At 42.7% G+C, this 19,679-nt stretch overlaps 1 protein-coding gene across 1 annotated transcript; it reads left to right on the plus strand.

Annotated features, from left to right (window-relative positions):
- Window positions 1–1,169: 1,169 nt before the first annotated feature.
- On the plus strand, window positions 1,170–7,915 carry LOC120871907 (5-hydroxytryptamine receptor 3C-like). The gene is made up of 9 exons (XM_040251933.1): window positions 1,170–1,236; window positions 2,543–2,709; window positions 3,156–3,200; window positions 3,930–4,039; window positions 5,834–6,003; window positions 6,327–6,487; window positions 6,975–7,179; window positions 7,382–7,597; window positions 7,713–7,915. Exons 1-9 carry the CDS (start codon window positions 1,170–1,172, stop codon window positions 7,913–7,915), a joined length of 1,344 nt encoding a protein of 447 aa, XP_040107867.1.
- Window positions 7,916–19,679: the final 11,764 nt, after the last annotated feature.

Genomic DNA, 19,679 nt, shown 5'->3' on the forward strand with positions numbered 1-19,679 from the left:
AGGAAAAGGGGGTGGTACTGATACAGGCAACTATCTGGATGGATCTCCAGAGAATTTTATTGAGTGAGAAAAGCCAATCCCAAAAGGTTACATCTGCATGATTTGGTCTATATAATATTCTTGAACTGACAAAATTATAGAAATGGAGAACAAATGAGTGGTTGCCCGGTGGTAGAGTAATGGGGAAGGAGGTAATTATAGCTATAAAAGGGTGACATGAAAGATCTTGGAGTTAATGTTCTATATCTTGAGTGTATCAATAGTAATAGCAATATCCTGATTGTGCTATCTCAATATAGCCCATCCCAAAGTTTTCAATAAACTGAGTGTGAATCAGAACCACTTGGGGTGCTTTCAGACACACGTGCAAACCTCCAAATGATTTTTCAACTCACAAACATTACCTGATGATGCCAGGGCTGTAGGCCTTTAGAGACATTAGACAGGGAAGGGTAAGTGGGAGAGTTCTATTTTAGGAGAATGGCAAAATAAAGGATTAGGTTAGGGAAAACTAAATAGAGGAAACCTTATAAAGAAGCTGTATTGTGGTGCTAGCTGCAGGGACAGAGTTCTGATAGGTTTATGTCACAAAAAAAAGGAGCTTAACCTCTCAAGCAAGCTTCTTAACTCAGTATTGACAGTAATTCCTAAGGTCCTTAGCTGGATAAAGGATGTATTTCTAGGTCTGCAACAAAATAATTACATGTGTCTGCCTTGTGAAATCAGTAAGTGGTCCCACCACAAAAGAGCACACTCATCCCTTCCTGGTGGTCCATACACTTTCTCTGAGGCACAGTTCTTTCCAGAAGGACTTCATGATACATTTATTAATGACCTCACCTGCCCCATCTCCCCAAGTCCCCCAGTTTTCCTGAAAGGTCCTTGTAACTCAAATTTGAGACCACTTATCTAGACAAAGATGCTAAACAGATACTTCTCCCCTAGTCTTGTCCCAATTTTCTCCATGCCTAGAGTTCAGAAGGCATACTTGGACAGGGGCAAAGCAGGACACTCTGCTGTGACCTCTCTGGCCACAGCCTCTCACTAGGGAGTGGTCAGCTGTCATGAGCAGCATTTAAAACCAGGAATCAAGGTGTGGTCTGGGCTCTTTTAAGGTCCAGGGTTTGGGGTTCCTGGTGAGTCCCCAGAGAAGAATCCAGAAGAGGAGGATGGAAGGGTGGCGGTCCACTACAGGGGGACTCCTCCTCTGCCTCAGTACCAGCCTTCTACTTCAAGGTAAGATGAGACAAGAGCAGGGAAAGAGGGGAATACTGTTCTGGGAAGATTCCAGAAACCCTCTCATTCCCCAGAACTAGAAAGCACCCATTAAACATTTCCTTTCTCTGTAATATCTATGTTTTGGTTTCCTTTGGGAAACAGATGAAAAACCTATTTCACTAATCAGAACACACAGCTCCTGTCTCATTTGCCTGTATAGGCATCTACTAAATCGTCTGTTCTTCCATTTTACCACGTCTCTGATTCCACTCCTTTATATTAATAATGTTCAACTTGTCCTTCTACCAGATTAGTAACTATGAACAAGGTAGTTTGGGTCCTTCTGACAATAACATAACTCCTTTCTTACCTCACTTTGGCAGATGTGGTAGAGAGGTGATATGGAGGAAAAGGACAGTGTTTGCTTCCCCCCAGATATGTTTCTCCTTAGTTTGGAGATGCACCTCATGACATAATTGGAATGGGGAGATGTAAAAGAGATATGGGAAAGAAAAGGCTGGGCTTAGCTACAGGAATAACCACAGTCACCTGGGGTTGGGGTGCAGGGGAGGTGGGCAGGACTTTATCATTTCATCATATAGCTCCACCAGCCACAAGGTGGATGATCAATGAGATCTTATCAAGATGGTGATGATGAAAATGCCTCCCATAGATCTTAGAGGAAATCACCGGGTTTGAGAAGGTCACAGGGCACAGGATATTGTAGGCAGTCAATAAATTCACATTGAATACCACGTTCCTTAAGTTTCCACGTGTTTGACATCACACAGATGTTTGTCTCTAAATTTTTCCTTTCAGGAAATGAGAAAACATGAAAGTGGGAAGGGAACATTGAGAAACAAAATTTTAGAGGAATTTTGTTCAGTATCTACAAGGAAGAATCATAATAGAGCTGGAGAGAAGAAAAGTATGGTCAGACAAAGGCCAAAACTTTAGGGTCACCACTATGGAAGGAAGAGGCCTCCCCAGAGAGGCAGTTTGCATACGGATTTGGGTAGGCTTTATACGGGACCAAAAGCACAGGAAGAAAGGGCTGTGCCCTGACTTAGCTCACCACATCAACTTCCACCATTTGCCTACCACACTAGCCCATCCTCCTCAGCCCTGGCAGGAAGAACTTGGCCTTTGGGACTCTTGTCCCAGGAAGGGCGGTGGGGGGTAGGGGGCGGTGGTTCACATGACCACCCCATGTCCACATTTCTTTCTCTGCAGAGAGGCTGTCAGGTCCCAGCCCTGGCACTCCTCTCACTTAGGAGAACACAAAAGCCCTATTCCCATCTCACAGGGTCTCTATTCTCTACAGGAAGGGCAAACACTTTCACCATCAATTGCTCAGGCTTTGACCAGCAGGGGGTAGACCCCACTGTCTTCCAGTCTGTATTTAACAAGAAGGACTTCCGTCCAGTCACCAATTTTAGCATCCCTACTCGTATCAACATCTCTTTCACCCTGTCTGCCATCCTGGAAGTGGTAAGTTTTGACTGCTCTATTTTTCTATAGGTTGCCAATAGAAAACAAGAACTCTTTACCTTGTCAGTCCAACGTTATAGCCGTCCAGTGGTAAGCAACGAGCCTCCTGAATGGATTTTGTACAAGTTAGATGTTCATCCTATGGGGCTGAGAGACATGACAGGGAATGCTGCAGTGACATTTTGGCAGGCAACATTGTCCTTGAATCCTGCCCTTATAGGAATATTCCACTTAGAAAAAAAAAAAAACATATTCCCAATGGGCTCCCATGCTGTTTTTTCTCCTTACAGTTTCTGTGCAACCTGAATTTTTCTGAACTATCTTTCGAGACTTGTAATTGAAAAATTGAACATGGGACCACTTAGGAAACAAAGGGAAGAGGTAGACTAGGACCTGATTTCATAGCACTAATGATCTTGAATGGGGATTTTTTTTTTTTTAATCAGGATGCACAACTTCAGCTGCTGACATCATTTCTGTGGTTAAAGTTGGTATGTAATCCCAGCATTTTTCTCTCTTTCTCCTTGCCTGATTTTCTGGCTTTGTTTGCAAAAATCACATTTGTTAAAACTGACAGTGCCCAAGGAAATACAACCAAAATGGGGCTATTGCTGGTGACAAATAGCTTTCTGGGCTGCCAATCAATTTTGAAATTCAGATGGAAAAAACAGGAAGAAAAAGGGCAGGATAGTTGGAAACCCCTAAGTAAGCTTCAAGGCTCAAAAGTATCCAGCACCCCAGCTTAAGGTTTCCTGTAAAGGTTTTCCTGTAAACCTTAAAGGTTTCTAGACTTTGTAAACTAGAGAAGAGGGACATTATCACCAGAGAGAGAAGAGGAATCAGAGTTTAAAAGGAAATGTGGCTTAAAAAAATTAAAAAGCAACATATATAACAATGTGCACAGTATGAGTCCAGGTAAATAAAAACGAATGCTGGAATATATATTTTTTCTAGAATGATGTATTAAAAAACTGTTAATAATGGGACTGAGTTGAACTGGGAGATGAACTGAGTTGGAGTGAATTAAGGAGGGAAAAAGTTATTTTTTATATTATATCTTTCTGGAGTTGTTGAAGTTTTATCATATGCCCATAGTACATACATTTAGAAAAAATTCAGACATATGTGTGTATATTTTAAGGGACTCAAGGGCAGCAAATGCTGATATAAACTAGCTTCAGGTCTGAGCCATAACCATCTCTCTGTGCCCTGTATCCTAGAGCTGGAATCACCCGTTTATCAGCTGGGACCCAGAAGAATGTGGTGATATCAAAAAACTCGCCATCACAGCTGAGAACCTGTGGCTCCCAGACATCTTCATCGTAGAATCGTGAGTATCAGGGCTGGGAAAAGCTGGGGGAAGACTCTTCTGCAAGGAGTAGGCCAGGGCAGTGCAGGGCAAACCCATGCAGTGGGGCCACTGAAAACTTATTTCAGAGAGAAGCACAGTCACAGCTCATCAACTTTTCCCCTAGAAATGAGAAAATGGTGGGCAGAAAAGATGGCAGATCATCAAGACAGTATGGTACTGGCACAAAGACAGAAATATAGATCAATGGAACAAAATAGAAAGCCGAGAGAGAAATCCACGCACCTATGGACACCTTATCTTTGACAAAGGAGGCAAAAATATACAATGGAAAAAAGACAATCTCTTTAACAAGTGGTGCTGGGAAAACTGGTCATCCACTAGTAAAAGAGTGAAACTAGAACACTTTCTAACACCATACACAAAAATAAACTCAAAGTGGATTAAAGATTTAAATGTAAGACCAGAAATTATAAAACTCCTAGAGGAAAACATAGGCAAAACACTCTCTGACATAAATCACAGCAGGATCCTCTACAACCCACCTCCCAGAGTAATGGAAATAAAAGCAAAAATAAACAAATGAGACTTAATTAAACTTAAAAGCTTTTGCAAAACAAAGGAAACTATAAGCAAGGTGAAAAGACAGCCTTCTGAATGGGAGAAAATAATAGCAAATGAGGCAATTGACAAAGAAATAATCTCAAAAATATACAAGCAACTCCTGCAGCTCAACTCCAGAAAAATAAACAACCCAATCAAAAAATGGGCCAAAGAATTAAACAGACATTTCTCCAAAGAAGACATACGGATGGCTAACAAACACATGAAAAGAGGCTCAACATCATTCATTATCAGAGAAATGCAAATCAAAACCACAATGAGGTACCATTTCACACCAGTCAGAATGGCTGCGATCCAAAAGTCTACAAGCAATAAATGCTGGAGAGGGTGTGGAGAGAAGGGAACCCTCCTACACTGTTGGTGGGAATGCAAACTAGTACAGCCACTATGGAGAACAGTGTGGAGATTCCTTAAAAAACTGGAAATAGAACTGCCATATGACCCAGCAATCCCACTGCTGGGCATACACACCGAGGAAACCAGAATTGAAAGAGACATGTGTACCCCACTGTTCATCACAGCACTGTTTATAAAAGCCAGGACATGGAAGCAACCTAGATGTCCATCAGCAGACAAATGGATAAAAAAGCTGGTGGTACATATACACAATGGAATATTACTCACCCATTAAAAAGAATACATTTGAATCAGTTCTAAGGAGGTGGATGAAACTGGAGCCTATTATACAGAGTGAAGTAAGCCAGAAAGAAAAACACCAATACAGTATACTAATGCATATATATGGACTTTAAAAAGATGGTAACAATAACCCTATATGTGAAACAGTAAAAGAGACACAGATATATAGAACAGCCTTTTGGACTCTGGGAGAAGGTGAGGGTGGGATGATTTGGAAGAATAGCATTGAAACATGTATATTATCATATGTGAAATGAATCGCCAGTCCAGGTTTGATGCATGGGACAGGGTGCTCAGGGCTGGAGCACTAGGATGACCCAGAGGGATGGGATGGGGAGGAAGATGGGAGGGGGGCTCAGGATGGGGAACCTATGTACACCCATGGCGGATTCATGTCAATGTATGGCAAAAACCACTAAAACACTGCAATTAGCCTCCAATTAAAATAAATAAATTAAAAAAAAAAGAAAAGATGGCGGAGCAGCAGCATTGGGAAACCTTGCCTTAAGAGCAAAACTTAAACAGATGCCTGCCCCCACTTTTGCCACTTAGCATGGATGTGGATCAGACCCCGGACAGCCTCTTTGCATATGTGTCTAATGACGGTCACGTTGTGTATAACAAACCAATGAGGGTGACCAGCATCTGTAACCTGGACATCTTCTACTTCCCATTTGACCAGCAGAACTGCACCCTCACCTTTAGCTCTCTCCTCTATACAGGTGAGTTGCACTGAATAACTGGGGTAAAATGAGATCAACCAGTGGCGCAACAAAAAAACACTCAGGGGCCAAGTCATTTTTTTATGTATAAAAGGGGATAGTGGAGTATTTGCTAGTTGCAGGTGTGTGGATGGTGGGGAGAAGTTGAATTTTAGAGACTTCCTGAAAAAGCCCAAAACTGAAAGGAGGCAACTGGGCAGCAAGGAAGTCACATTACAGGACTAGCTGAAAAAGTAACTATAACAGTCATCGAATCATCTCTGCAATCCCAGCATAGAGCAGGTGCTAAGCAGATATGAACTGAGCGTTTGTCTCCCCGGCAGAGGAAAGCATGTTGCTGGGCATGGACAAGGAAGTGTGGGAGATAATGGATGACTCACGTGACCTCGGCCACACACAAAGAGAGTGGGAGCTCCTGGGCATCAACAAGGCCACCCCGAAGATGTCTGTGGGCACCAGTCTTTTTGACCAGATCATGTTCTATGTAAGGCCAGAGATTCCAGCATGACTCTCCATCCTCCATAGCTTCCTCATCAGACCCTTCTAAGTCTCAGAGCCTTTCACCACTTGCCCTAAGACCAAAAAGTCCCTAGGTACCACAACCCTCACAGCCTTCCTCTCTCCCAAGTCCCCAGAGCAACCCTGAACCTATCATCCCTGGGCTACGTTTTCTTCAGTGGGTATGGGGGAGTCCTATTTGTCACACAAAAGCTGCTCCTCCCAAAAAGAGTTACTGTTGGAGTGAGAACATCAAGAAAGGAAGGGGCGGGACTTCCCTGGTGATCCAGTAGTTGGAACTCTGCACTTCCAATGCAGGGGGTGCGGGTTTGATCCCTGGTCATGGAACTAAGATCCGATAGGCTGTATGGTGCAGACCAAAAAAAAGAAAAGAAAGGAAGGGACTGGACTCATCCCTTGGTTTCACTTCAGTTCTAACTTCACCTGGTTCTCTGCTCTCCTCTCCCCACCAGGTGGCCATCAGGCGCAGGCCCACCCTCTACGTCATAAACCTCCTGGTGCCCAGTAGCTTTCTAGTCGCCATTGACGCCCTCAGCTTCTACCTGCCGGCAGAAAGCGAGAACCGTGCCCCATTCAAGATGACACTCCTGTTGGGCTACAACGTCTTCCTGCTCAATATCACTGACTTACTTCCTGCCACCGGCACCTCCCTCATTAGTATGTCCCCTACTTCACAGCTGGGAAATGAAAAATGAAAAAAAAACATAGGCAGGGTAGGCGAGTGAACTGGCTAGATCTGCTGAGGCAGCTAAGGTGCAGTCAATCTTAAAAAAGGCTTGATGTATGAGACAGAAGAAAGGGGGGCTTGGTGGTCCCTCTGGACCTGACTCACCCGAGTGTGCTCCTTCCTGCCACCCAGGTGTCTACTTTGCCCTGTGTCTGTCCCTGATGGTGCTCAGCCTGCTGGAGACCATCTTTATCACCTACCTGCTGCACCTGGCCACCACTCAGCCCCCACCCATGCCTCGCTGGCTCCACTCCCTGCTTCTACGCCATGCCAGTCCAAGGACATGTTGCCCTGCTGTGCCCCACAAAGAAAACACAAGCCTGGGCCTCATATCCACCCACCTGTCTGGTAAGAGAAGTCTACACTGCTCACCCTGTGTACACTGGGCCCAACTTCCCAGTCTCCCATTTCTCTAATCCTGTCTCCTTCCCATTTCATGGCTATATCTCTGTCCTCCCCATAGGACTGAAGGAGCCAGGAAAACTGAGAGGGAAGGAGTTGGGACCCAAAGAGGCAGAACTGAATGGGGGCTCAGGATTGACAAGAGCCCAGCTCGCTGACCTATGGGTGCAATTCGGCCACATGATGGACAATCTGCTCTTCCGCATCTACCTTCTCTTCTTGGCCACCTCTGTCACCACGGTCCTTGTCCTCTGGAACACCTAGGAGTAGAGTTCTCGTGGTGCAAGAACACCCAGTGTTCAGGTTTCCTTGGCTTCCACTAACCATCCCAGACCCTGTTCCTCTGCTCCAGTTCACATACAACAGTCCCAAAAACATGCCCATGATCCCTGCTCCAACCCTCCCTGGGCTTAAACAGAACCACTGTCGATGCTCTCAGAAATGACATTATATTTCCAAAACACAATTCAGAATATACATGTTTATGCTAGAAATATAATTTTTTTTTGGAAAAGAAAGGCTTTATAGTAAAGACTACAAATATTTACCAAAAAGTAATTCATGTTGCTGAAGTAGAGGTCGGGGATTAAACCTCTTTTTAAAAATAGGCTAAAATACTTACTTATTATTTTAACAAATATTTATTGAGCATCTACTACCTGAGAGGTACTATTCTGAATTCTGAAGATACAGCAGTGAACCAGGCTGGCAAAAATCTCTATCCACAGGGAGCTTACATTGCGGATGGGTGGAGACTGACAGTAAAGAAGAGAAGTGAAACACAGAGTATGTGCTGAGTGCCAAGGAGAAAAAGCAAAGCAGAATGGGCAATACGGGGAGGGAGCTGCAAGTTTAGGAGGGTGGTCAAGGAAGACCTCAGATAACTTCCTGACAGGCTGGCTCCTGTGCATTGTTCCATAATAATGCCAGTGGGGGACCAGTCTTTCCCAAGACTGGCTGTAACCCAGTCTTTTCTGAGAGGTTTAGAGGTTATATAACTTGCTCAAGGTCATGCAGTTCTTGCTATTTTTAGTTCTTTTTTCAGGGATAAGTCTGTGCTTAATGAATGTTTACTGAGCCCAGGTGAGGGGATAAACAAATGTCCTGGGTAACCCTGTTAGAAGGGCTGACTCATTGGAAAAGACCCTGATGCTGGGAAAGATTGAAGGTGGGAGGAGAAGGGGACGACAGAGGATGAGGTGGTTGGATGGTATCACCAACTTGATGGACATGAGTTTGAGCAAGCTCTGGGAGTTGGTGATGGACAAGGAAGTCTGGAGTGCTGCAGTCCATGGGGTCACAAAGAGTTGGACACGACTGAGCAACTGAACTGAACCCTGTTGGAGATTTGAAGAATGAAGCACAATATCTGTCCTCAAAAAGCTTCTGGCACAGCTGGAGAAATAAAATACATGTGTAAATAACTTCAGTGAAATGTAGAACACGTTTTTAAAGTTTTATTGAGCACCATTAAAGAGAAACTGCAGTAATTCCCTGGTGGTCCAGTGGTGAGGACTCAGTGCTCTCACTGCTAGGGTCCTGGTTGGGGAACTAAGATACACGGCATGTACAAAGCAGCCAACAGGAGATAGAGGAAAAAAAAACTGCTATAGAGTTCAGAGGAGAAAGGACTCTTCTAGCTGGAGCAATGGTTCTTAATCCTGGCTGCACGTCAGAATTATCTGAGGAAATTTTCAAATAATCTTACAACCCAGGCTTCACACTAGACCACCTAAATGAGAAGATTTGGCATGGGTTTTGATATGTTTGAAAACTTCCCAGGAGATTCTAATGTGGAGCTAGAGCTGAAACTACTGGGCTAGATGTTAGGAAAGCTTTGTGTGGAGAAAGCAATGAATAGAATACAAGAACAGATGGAGACATGAGGCCTGACAGGACTGCCTGGTCACAATACACCTCTGGGGTTCATTTCAGTTCAGTTCAGTCGCTCAGTCGTGTCCGACTCTTTGAGACCCCATGAATCGCAGCACGCCAGGCCTCCCTGTCCATCACCAACTCCCGGAGTTCACTCAGACTCACATCCATTGAGTCAGTGATGCCATCCAGCCATCTCATACTCTGTTGTCCCCTTCTCCTCCTGCACCCAATCCCTCCCAGCATCAGAGTCTTTTCCAATGAGTCAACTCTTCGCATGAGGTGGCCAAAGTACTGGAGTTTCAGCTTTAGCATCAGTCCTTCCAAGGAACACCCAGGACTGATCTCCTTTAGGATGGACTGGTGGGATCTCCTTGCAGTCCAAGGGACTCTCAAGAATCTCCAACACCACAGTTCAAAAGCATCAATTCTTCGGCGCTCAGCTTTTTTCACAGTCCAACTCTCACATTCATACATGACCACTGGAAAAACCATAGCCTTGACTAGACAGACCTTTGTTGGCAAAGTAATGTCTCTGCTTTTTAACATGCTATGTGGGTTGGTCATAACTTTTCTTCCAAGGAGTAAGCGTCTTTTAATTTCATAGCTGCAGTCACCATCTGCAGTGATTTTGGAGCCCCCAAAAAGAAAGTCTGACACTGTTTCCACTGTTTCCCCATCTATTTCCCATGAAGTCATGGGACCAGATGCCATGATCTTCATTTTCTGAATGTTGAGCTTTAAGCCAACTTTTTCACTCTCCTCTTTCACTTTCATCAAGAGGCTTTTTAGTTCCTCTTCACTTTCTGCCATAAGAGTGGTGTCATCTGCATATCTGAGGTTATTGAGATTTCTCCCGGCAATCTTGATTCCAGCTTGTGCTTCTTCCAGCCCAGCGTTTCTCATGATGTACTCTGCATAGAAGTTAAATAAGCAGGGTGACAATATACAGCCTTGACGTACTCCTTTTCCTATTTGGAACCAGTCTGTTGTTTCATGTCCAGTTCTAACTGTAGCTTCCTGACTTGCATACAGGTTTCTCAAGAGGCAGGTCAGGTGGTCTGGTGTTCCCTTCTCTTTCAGAATTTTCCACAGTTTATTGTGATCCACACAGTCAAAGGCTTTGGCATAGTCAATAAAGCAGATGTTTCTCTGGAACTCTTGCTTTTTCCATGATCCAGCGGATGCTGGCAATTTGATCTCTGATTCCTCTGCCTTTTCTAAAACCAGCTTGAACATCTGGAAGTTCACAGTTCACGTATTGCTGAAGCCTGGCTTGGAGAATTTTGAGCATTACTTTACTAGCATGTGAGATGAGTGCAATTGTGTGGTAGTTTGAGCATTCTGTGGCATTGCCTTTCTTAGGGATTAGAATGAAAACTGACCTTTTCCAGTCCTGTGGCCACTGCTGAGTTTTCCAAATTTGCTGGCATACTGAGTGCAGCACTTTCACAGCATCACCTTTCAGGATTTGAAATAGCTCAACTGGAATTCCATCACCTCCCTATCTTTGTTCGTAGTGATGTTTTCTAAGGCCCACTTGACTTCACATTCCAGGATGACTGGCTCTAGATGAGTGATCACACCATCGTGATTATCTGGGTCATGAAGATCTTTTTTGGACAGTTCTTCTGTGTATTTTTGCCACCTCTTAATATCTTCTGCTTCTGTTAGGTCCATACCATTTCTGTCCTTTATCAAGCCCATCTTTGCATGAAATGTTCCCTTGGTATCTCTAATTTTCTTGAAGAGATCTCTAGTCTTTCCCACTCTGTTGTTTGCCTCTATTTCCTTGCATTGATCACTGAGGAAGGCTTTCTTATCTCTTCTTGCTATTCTTTGGAACTCTGCATTCAGATGCTTATATCTTTCCTTTTCTCCTTTGCTTTTCGCTTCTCTTCTTTTCACAGCTATTTGTAAGGCCTCCTCAGACAGCCATTTTGCTTTTTTGCATTTCTTTTCCATGGGGATGGTCTTGATCTCTGTCTCCTGTACAATGTCATGAGCCTCCGTCCATAATTCATCAGGCACTCTATCTATCAGATCTAGTCCCTTAAATCTATTTCTCACTTCCACTGTATAATCATAAGGAATTTGATTTAGGTCATACCTGAATGGTCTAGTGGTTTTCCCTACTTTCTTCAATTTGAGTCTGAATTTGGCAATAAGGAGTTCATGATTTGAGCCACAGTACGCTCCTGGTCTTGTTTTTGTTGACTGTATAGAGCTTCTCCATCTTTGGCTGCAAAGAATATAATCAATCTGATTTCGGTGTTGACCATCTGGTGATGTTTATGTGTAGAGTCTTCTTTTGTGTTGTTGGAAGTAAGATGGTAGCTGTTGCAAGTGGGCATCAGAGGGCAGAAACACTGAAACCATAATCACAGAAAACTAGTCAATCTAATCACACTAGGACCACAGCCTTGTCTAACTCAATGAAACTAAGCCATGCCCATGGGGCCACCCAAGACGGGTGGGTCATGGTGGAGAGGTCTGACAGAATGTGGTCCACTGGAGAAGGGAATGGCAAACCACTTCAGTATTCTTGCCTTGAGAACCCCATAAACAGTATGAAAAGGTAAAATGATAGGATACTGAAAGAGGAACTCCCCAGGTCAGTAGGTGCCCAATATGCTACTGGAGATCAGTGGAGAAATAACTCCAGAATAAATGAAGGGATGGAGCCAAAGCAAAAACAATACCCAGTTGTGGGTGTGACTGGTGATAGAAGCAAGGTCCGATGCTGTAAAGAGCAATATTGCATAGGAACCTGGAATGTCAGGTCCATGAATCAAGGCAAATTGGAAGTGGTCAAACAGGAGATGGCAAGAGTGAACATCAACACTTTAGGAATCAGCGAACTAAAATGGACTGGAATGGGTGAATTTAACTCAGATGACCATTATATCTACTAATGCGGGCAGGAATCACTTAGAAGAAATGGACTAGCCATCATGGTCAACAAGAGTCCAAAATGCAGTACTTGGATGCAATCTCAAAAATGACAGAATGATCTCTGTTCGTTTCCAAGGCAAACCATTCAATATTACAGTAATCCAAGTCTACGCCCCAACCAGTAACACTGAAGAAGCTGAAGTTGAATGGTTCTATGAAGACCTACAAGACCTTTTAGAACTAACACCCCCAAAAGATATTCTTTTCATTATAGGGGACTGGAATGCAAACGTAGGAAGTCAAGAAACACCTGGAGTAACAGGCAAATTTGGCCTTGGAATATGGAATGAAGCAGGGCAAAGCCTAATAGAGTTTCGCCAAGAAAATGCACTGGTCATAGCAAACACCCTCTTCCAACAACACAAGAGAAGACTCTACCCATGGACATCACCAGATGGTCAACACCAAAATCAGATTGATTATATTCTTTGCAACCTCTGGGGTTACATTTAGGTAAAACCTTAACAAATGATCAGGGGAATTCCTTGGCAGTCCAGTGGTTAGAGTGCTGTGCTTCCACTGCAGGGGGCACAGGTTTGATCCCTGGTTGGGGAACTAAAATCCTGCATGCTGTGTGTCATGGCCAGAAAAGGAAAAGTCAATGAGAAGATGGGTTCTTAACTTTGGAAAAGGATTGTGTCACAATTTGTGCTTCCCAGGTAGCTCTAGTGGTAAAGAATCCACCTGCCAATACAGGAGACATAACAGACGTGGGTTCAATCCCTAGGTTGAGAAGATCCCCTGGAGTAGGAAATGGTAACCCACTTCAGTATTCTTGCCTGGAGAATCCCATAGACAGAGGAGCCTGGTGGGCTATGTTCCACAGGGTCGAAAAGAGTTGAACACAACTGAAGTGACTTAGCAGCATAGCAAATGGGTCTCATGGGATCCAGAGGTTTGTGCAGCAGAAGTTAAATAGTGAGATCCAAGCAGAATCCAAACATACTCATTTTGGTGGTACTCAGGTGGCTCGAGTGTCCAGAACAAACTCATAAAACCACCAGTCAGAAAAAGTTCCAGCAGAATGCAAATAGTACAGACTTTGCAAACAGTTTGGCGGCTCCTCAATGTGTTTAACACAGGATTACTACATGATCTAGCAATTCCATCCCTAGATATATACCCAGGAGAAATGAAAACATATGTCCACACAAAAACTTGTATTCAAATGTTCACAGTGACATTATTCATAATAGCGAAAAAGTAGAAACAACCTAAGTGTCTCTCAACTAAAGAATGGATAAATAAGAAGTTATATATCCATAAAATGGAATATTATTTGGCCATAAAAAGAAATGAAGCACATGATACAGGCTACAACATAGACGAACCTTGAAAACATGCTAAGTAAAAGGAAAACCAGTCACAAAAGATCATATATCACATAATCCTATTTATATGAAATATCCAGAATATGCTAATCCATAGAGGCAGAAAGTAGATTAGTGGTTGCCTAGGACTTAGTGGGAAAAGGGGCAGATGAAAGAGGAGTGGCTGCTAATGAGTACAGGATTCCTTTGGGGGATGATTTAAAAAAAGTTCTTTTTTAAAAAATATAAATTTATTTATTTTAGTTGGAGGCTAATTACTTTACAATATTGTATTGGTTTTGCCATACCTCAACGTGAATCCCTAAAATTAGATAGTGGTGATGACTGCATGACTCTGCAAATAAACTAAAAACCACTGAATTGTATGCTTCAAGTAGGTGAATTTAATAGTATGTAAATTATATCTCAATAGAGGCATTAAACAACACCAAAAAATAAATAACCCCACCACAAAATTCTCTTTGCTCACCACTTCCAGCTTCTTCTCTCATTCCACTACTCCCCACTGTCATCTCCCAGACTCTCCAATTCCCAGATACATATATTCAACATTCATCAATGTCTGCCCATGGGCCTCCTTGACCTTTGGATGACTCACCAGGGGCTCACAGACCTCAGCTCCCTACCCGTCTATCAGCTCTACATGCTTCCCATATGTTGACATCACTCACAGCTTCAGTTCACACACAGATTTCACCATTTCCAATTATATGAAATCCTCACAGCCAGACCAGCTAAGACTCTTTGATAGGAGAAGGGGATTCAAACATTACACCTAAGACAAGTTTCCAGAGCCTTGGACTCTTTCCCATTGAGATGCAGGAAGTTGGGGGATGCAATGAAGAAGAGCAGCCCTGCTTCAACTGCTGCAACTGAAGAAGAAAATACTGGGCTGGGGTAGCTGATAATCCCCACTGGTTAGCTGGCAGGTAGACCTCCAATACATGCAACATGCCATCAGGATTAAATGAAAGCTTCTGCCTCTATGGACCTTCCCGTCATCTGCTCCCTAGAACAGCAATGTGAAATGAATGAGTAAAGAACTCATTCATTATTTACCAATCTTTAGTGTATTTAGTGCTTCCCTATATTCTAGATATTTTTAGGTGCTGGGGATATGGCAATGAATAAGACAGACAGGAGAAGACTCAAAAGACAGGAGGACACTGATGATATGATACACTGATAACTGTCCTAAAGAAAATAAACAGGGTAACAGGACAGAGGAATAGATAATCAGAATGTTCAAGGAAAGCCTCTGTGGGAAAATGACATTTGTGCCAGCCAAGAAATGAATGATGAGATAATGATGAGATGTGTCCTGGGATATCATCCTGATAGATTCATCAGGAAAGATTAGGATGTAGCATAATAAACAGGCTCTACATTTATGGAAGTAGATGAAGGTAGCCAGGACCTTTGGATGAGCAAGGTGAGAAATTGGAGGGAGAGTCCCATGTTGGTTACTTGTTACTATTGTGCAATGTTTAAGGATTGTGAGGGTGAGCATTAATAATCTCCTCAAAGAATTTAGAACAGTATATTTCAAATGGTTTTGATCATGGAATCTATTTTATTCATCCATAAATAATGCCTCACTCAAAAAAGAACTGGTGATAATAACAGAATGGAAAAGGAACAAAATTAAAAGTTGCAGCAAACTTACTGCTATAATTACATATGGATTTGTTTATACTATATAAGAGAATATGAGTTTACATGAGTCTTTTTAATTAAACAATGCCCTATACACTTTAAAATAGGCAATAAACAGCAGCAACAGCAAGGCCTTGTTAACACGGGACTGCTAAAACTATTTTTGATGCAAATATGCATTGCAGCACCTTGAAGGAAAAAATCAAACAATTCACATGACACTGAATAGATGATGATGAAACAAAGCTACCAGATCATTATCAGAAAGCAATTATAGCAGCTCAACCACCTCAGGTCAATGCTGCTAATGCATTGATAACAAAAACCCCTAGAAACTGAGAGAATTCTGACATGAGGGCGTCTGCTTGCAGGCAGGAGCTTTTTAACTTTCCCAGGGAATACAGGATCTTAGTAGAGTGCCTAACTTGAATCCTGAGGACACTTGAGTAATGTACAAATTTTAGTTTACAAATGCCTCATTTTAGCAATCCTGTATTAGCAAATCCTTGCAGCTGCTGTTTAGTTGCTAAGTCATGTCCCACTCTTTGTGACCCCATGGACTCCTCTGCTCCTCTGTCCTTGGGATTTCCCAGGCAAGAATACTGAAGTGGGTTTTAACGCAAAGCTGAAAGGAAAACCTGAAAGAAGTTCTTGGATTTGTCAGCCCTTCTTCAGGAGTCTCTTACCAGTAGCCCTCCAGTGGGGACCCTACTGACCCCTCTGATACCATTAGTGACTCTAAGATATGTCAGAAGATCATACCTACATTACCCATATTTTCCTGACAAGAATTTGGACACATTATTGGGTTCTTGCTGATCTGTAAAATCATTTATATGAACAGTCTTATAGATCATAAATTATTTCTTACATGAAAAGAAATATAAAAGTTGCAAAGAAAACAAAGAACAGGTATCAATTAGCATGCATCTGTGATTTTCATCATTGGTCTACTGTTGAAGTTGATAAGTTGATAAACTATTACTCCATTTGTTCTTGTTGAGCAAGAACTCTGCTTATTTGAGTATTAATGGGTCTAGAGTAAAATAAAGACATAGTGGTTTTTGCAGTTTTCATGAAAGATTGTTAGTTTAGGCCTTTCCTTGGTTTGAACACAGTAAAGTTGTTTTAACAATAATAGCCATCATTTACTGAGTACACTTGACCCTTGAACAGCATGGGTTTGAACTGAGAAGGTCTACTTTTACACAGATTCTTTTCTTTCTTTTCTTTATTTGTTTAGCTGTGCTGGATCTTAGTTGTGGCATGAGGCATTTTTAGTTGCAGCATGTGGGATCTAGTTCCCGGACTAGGGACTGAACCCAGGACCCGCCACTGGGAGTGTGGAGTCTTAGCCACTGGACCACCAGGGAAGTCCTCAGAATCTTTTCAATAGTAAATTCTGTAGTACTACACAGTACAAGGTTGGTTGAACCCGGGGTTGGTTGAATCCACAGATGCAGAACCACAGATAAGGAGGAATCACGGACATGGAAGTCCCACTATGTTCTAAGCAGATTTTTCAACTATGCAGAGGGTAGGTGCCCTAATTCCTATGTTGTTCAAAGATCAACTATACTTTCTATATGTCAAGCCCATTACAGTCATTATCTCATATGATCCTCACAACAATACTATGAGGCAGATATTAGCATTAGATATCTTCCCAGGTGGCACTACTAGTAAAGAAACTGACAGCCAATGCAGGTTGATATAAGAGACTCGGGGTTGATCCTGGTCTGAGTCAGGAAGATCCCCTGGAGGAGGGCATAGCAACCCACTCCAGTATTCTTACCTGAAGAATCCCTTGGACAGAGGAGCCTGGTGGGCTAAGATCCATAGGGTCACAAAGAGTCGGCCACTACTTAGCACACAGCACACACACCTAGGTAGAAAAAGAAAAAGATCCTTCCCTAGGATCATATAGCAAGGAAGCAGTAGAACCATTTTTAATCCAATTTTGTCTAACTCTTAATCCTATGTTTTAACACATCCAGGTAATAGCCCAGGAAAGCAGATACAGTAATTCTTGAACATGAAAAACTAAGCATTAGACTCTGAATCCAGAATGATCCCCATCAAAAGATGTATCCCATTTTGCTCTGATAACTCTTGACTCAGGGTGTTGGTCTTCACTGTGGCCAACATCAGACTTTGGACTTTCCAAAGCTCTCATGATTTCCTTGCTTCTTACTGGAACCCTCGGAAAATAACTTGTTCACACAAACAAATGAACATGTGTATAACTGGTGAAATCTGAAAAAAAACTCTAGGGATTATACTGTGTAAAGACAATTTTCAGAAAAAAAGGCAAAATTTTGACTCTTGTACAAATATAAAAAGGGATACATATTAAAGAATTGACTGGGTGATGTCAGCAACATGGTGAAGTCAAAAGCTTCCTTTGTGGGACTTCCCTGGTGGTACAGTGGATAAGCATCTGCTGCCAATGCAGGGACACAAGTTCAATACCTGGTCCAGGAAGATCACAGTGCCATGAAGCAACTAAGCCCCTGTAACACAATTACTGAAGACCTCTTAACTCTATGGTCAAAGAGCCACAGCTACTGAGCCCAAGTACCGCTACTACTGAAGCCCACATGCCTAAAGCCTGCGCTTCACAACAAGAGAAGCCACTGCAATGAGAAGCCTCTGCTCTACAATGAAGAGAAGCCCCCGCTTGCTGCGATTAGAGACCACTTGCGTGCAGCAATGAAGACCCAGCACAGCCAAAAATAAATTTTAAAAAATAAATAAACCTCTCTTTGTCTCTCCCCTTCAATCTACAGTAAAACATCCAAAATTCAACAAAGTTACCTCTGCCCAACACACCAGGATGCCACAGAATTTCAAACATCTGTACATCTAAAAGAGAGTAGACGGGAACACATCAAGGAAGGAGAACTGCGGGAACAGCAGAGTTGGCAATCCTGGGCCTCTGGCCGTGGCAGCTGAATCCACGGCCCTAGAGGACATGGCGGCAGCAGGGGAGGCAACACACATCTCTAGCAGCTCCAGCGTCCACAGACACCCCGGCAGCGGCAGCAGTGGGGCCTGGGGCCCCGCCTTCCTGACACTGAGGCATCCGTATCTCGGCTCCTCCCCCAAGACTCGCAGTGAAGCCCGTGAACCTTCACGCCAGCCAGAACAGAAGTGCCTGAGTGATCTGGGCTCCCCGTTATCCTAGCTCTCCCGCCACGGGGTGGATCCTGTGACTCAGGGGAAATTAGCGGCAAGGGAAGGGCCCACCATCCCAGGGCAACAGGAGGCAACGACAGCAGCATTGGCAGAAGCAAGGCAGCGACGACCCCAGGGGCATAAGAAGCTACAACGAAGGCACAGAGCCACATCTGTTACGGAGCTGATAGAAAGTATTGGCTCTCAAATAAAACTAAAGGCAGCCTAGGTTAAGAAAAACCAAAAACTTGGACTATAGCACCACCTACCAGAAAAAAAGAAGAGCCTCTAACTTCTAATCTGTCACTACTTCAAATGTGCAGGCAGAGGAATAGTTCATCAGGTGCTACGAATAATCAGTTAACATTATACCACAAAAAGAAAATGACAGTTCTCCAGAAATCAAACTTAAAGCACAGAATAATCTAACTGATAGAGAATTCAAAATAATTGTCATGAAGAAAGTCAATGAGCTACGATAAAATTCAGAAAGGTAGTTTAATGAACTCAGGAATAAAACTAATAAACAGAAGGAATACTTTATTAAACAGATGAAAACTCTAAAAAAAGAACCAAGCAGCTAAAGAACTCACTAAACAAGATGAAGGATGTATAAGAAAGCAATGGAAATGGACAAGATAATTATTGAGTTCAAAGATAGAATTCTAGAAACAACTGGAAGAGGCAACAAAATTCTAGCAATCAGAATCCAACAACACATTAAAAAGATCATACACCATGACCAAGTGGGCTTTATCCCAGGGATGCAAGGATTCTTCAATATCCACAAATCAATGTAATTCACCACATTAACAAATTGAAAAATAAAAGCCATATGATTATCTCAATAGATTAGAGAAGGCCTTTGACAAAATTAAACATCCATTTATGATAAAAAACTCTCCAGAAAGCAGGAATAGAAGGAACATACCTCAACATAATAAAAGCTATATATGACAAACCCACAGCAAACATTATCCTCAATGGTGAAAAATTGAAAGCATTTCCCCTAAAGTCAGGAACAAGACAAGGGT

Source organism: Oryx dammah, unplaced genomic scaffold, assembly GCF_014754425.2.
Source record: "Oryx dammah isolate SB20612 unplaced genomic scaffold, SCBI_Odam_1.1 HiC_scaffold_2, whole genome shotgun sequence".
Classification (NCBI taxonomy): domain Eukaryota; kingdom Metazoa; phylum Chordata; class Mammalia; order Artiodactyla; family Bovidae; genus Oryx; species Oryx dammah.

What these genes read in the sequence shown, in the direction of transcription:
- LOC120871907 (XM_040251933.1), top strand. Translation starts at nt 1,170, where the DNA reads ATGGAAGGGTGGCGGTCCACTACAGGGGGACTCCTCCTCTGCCTCAGT. An exon ending in TACCAGCCTTCTACTTCAAG is followed by an intron (nt 1,237 to 2,542) that starts GTAAGATGAGAC and finishes TATTCTCTACAG; the next exon opens with GAAGGGCAAACACTTTCACC. An exon ending in TAGCTCTCTCCTCTATACAG is followed by an intron (nt 6,004 to 6,326) that starts GTGAGTTGCACT and finishes TCTCCCCGGCAG; the next exon opens with AGGAAAGCATGTTGCTGGGC.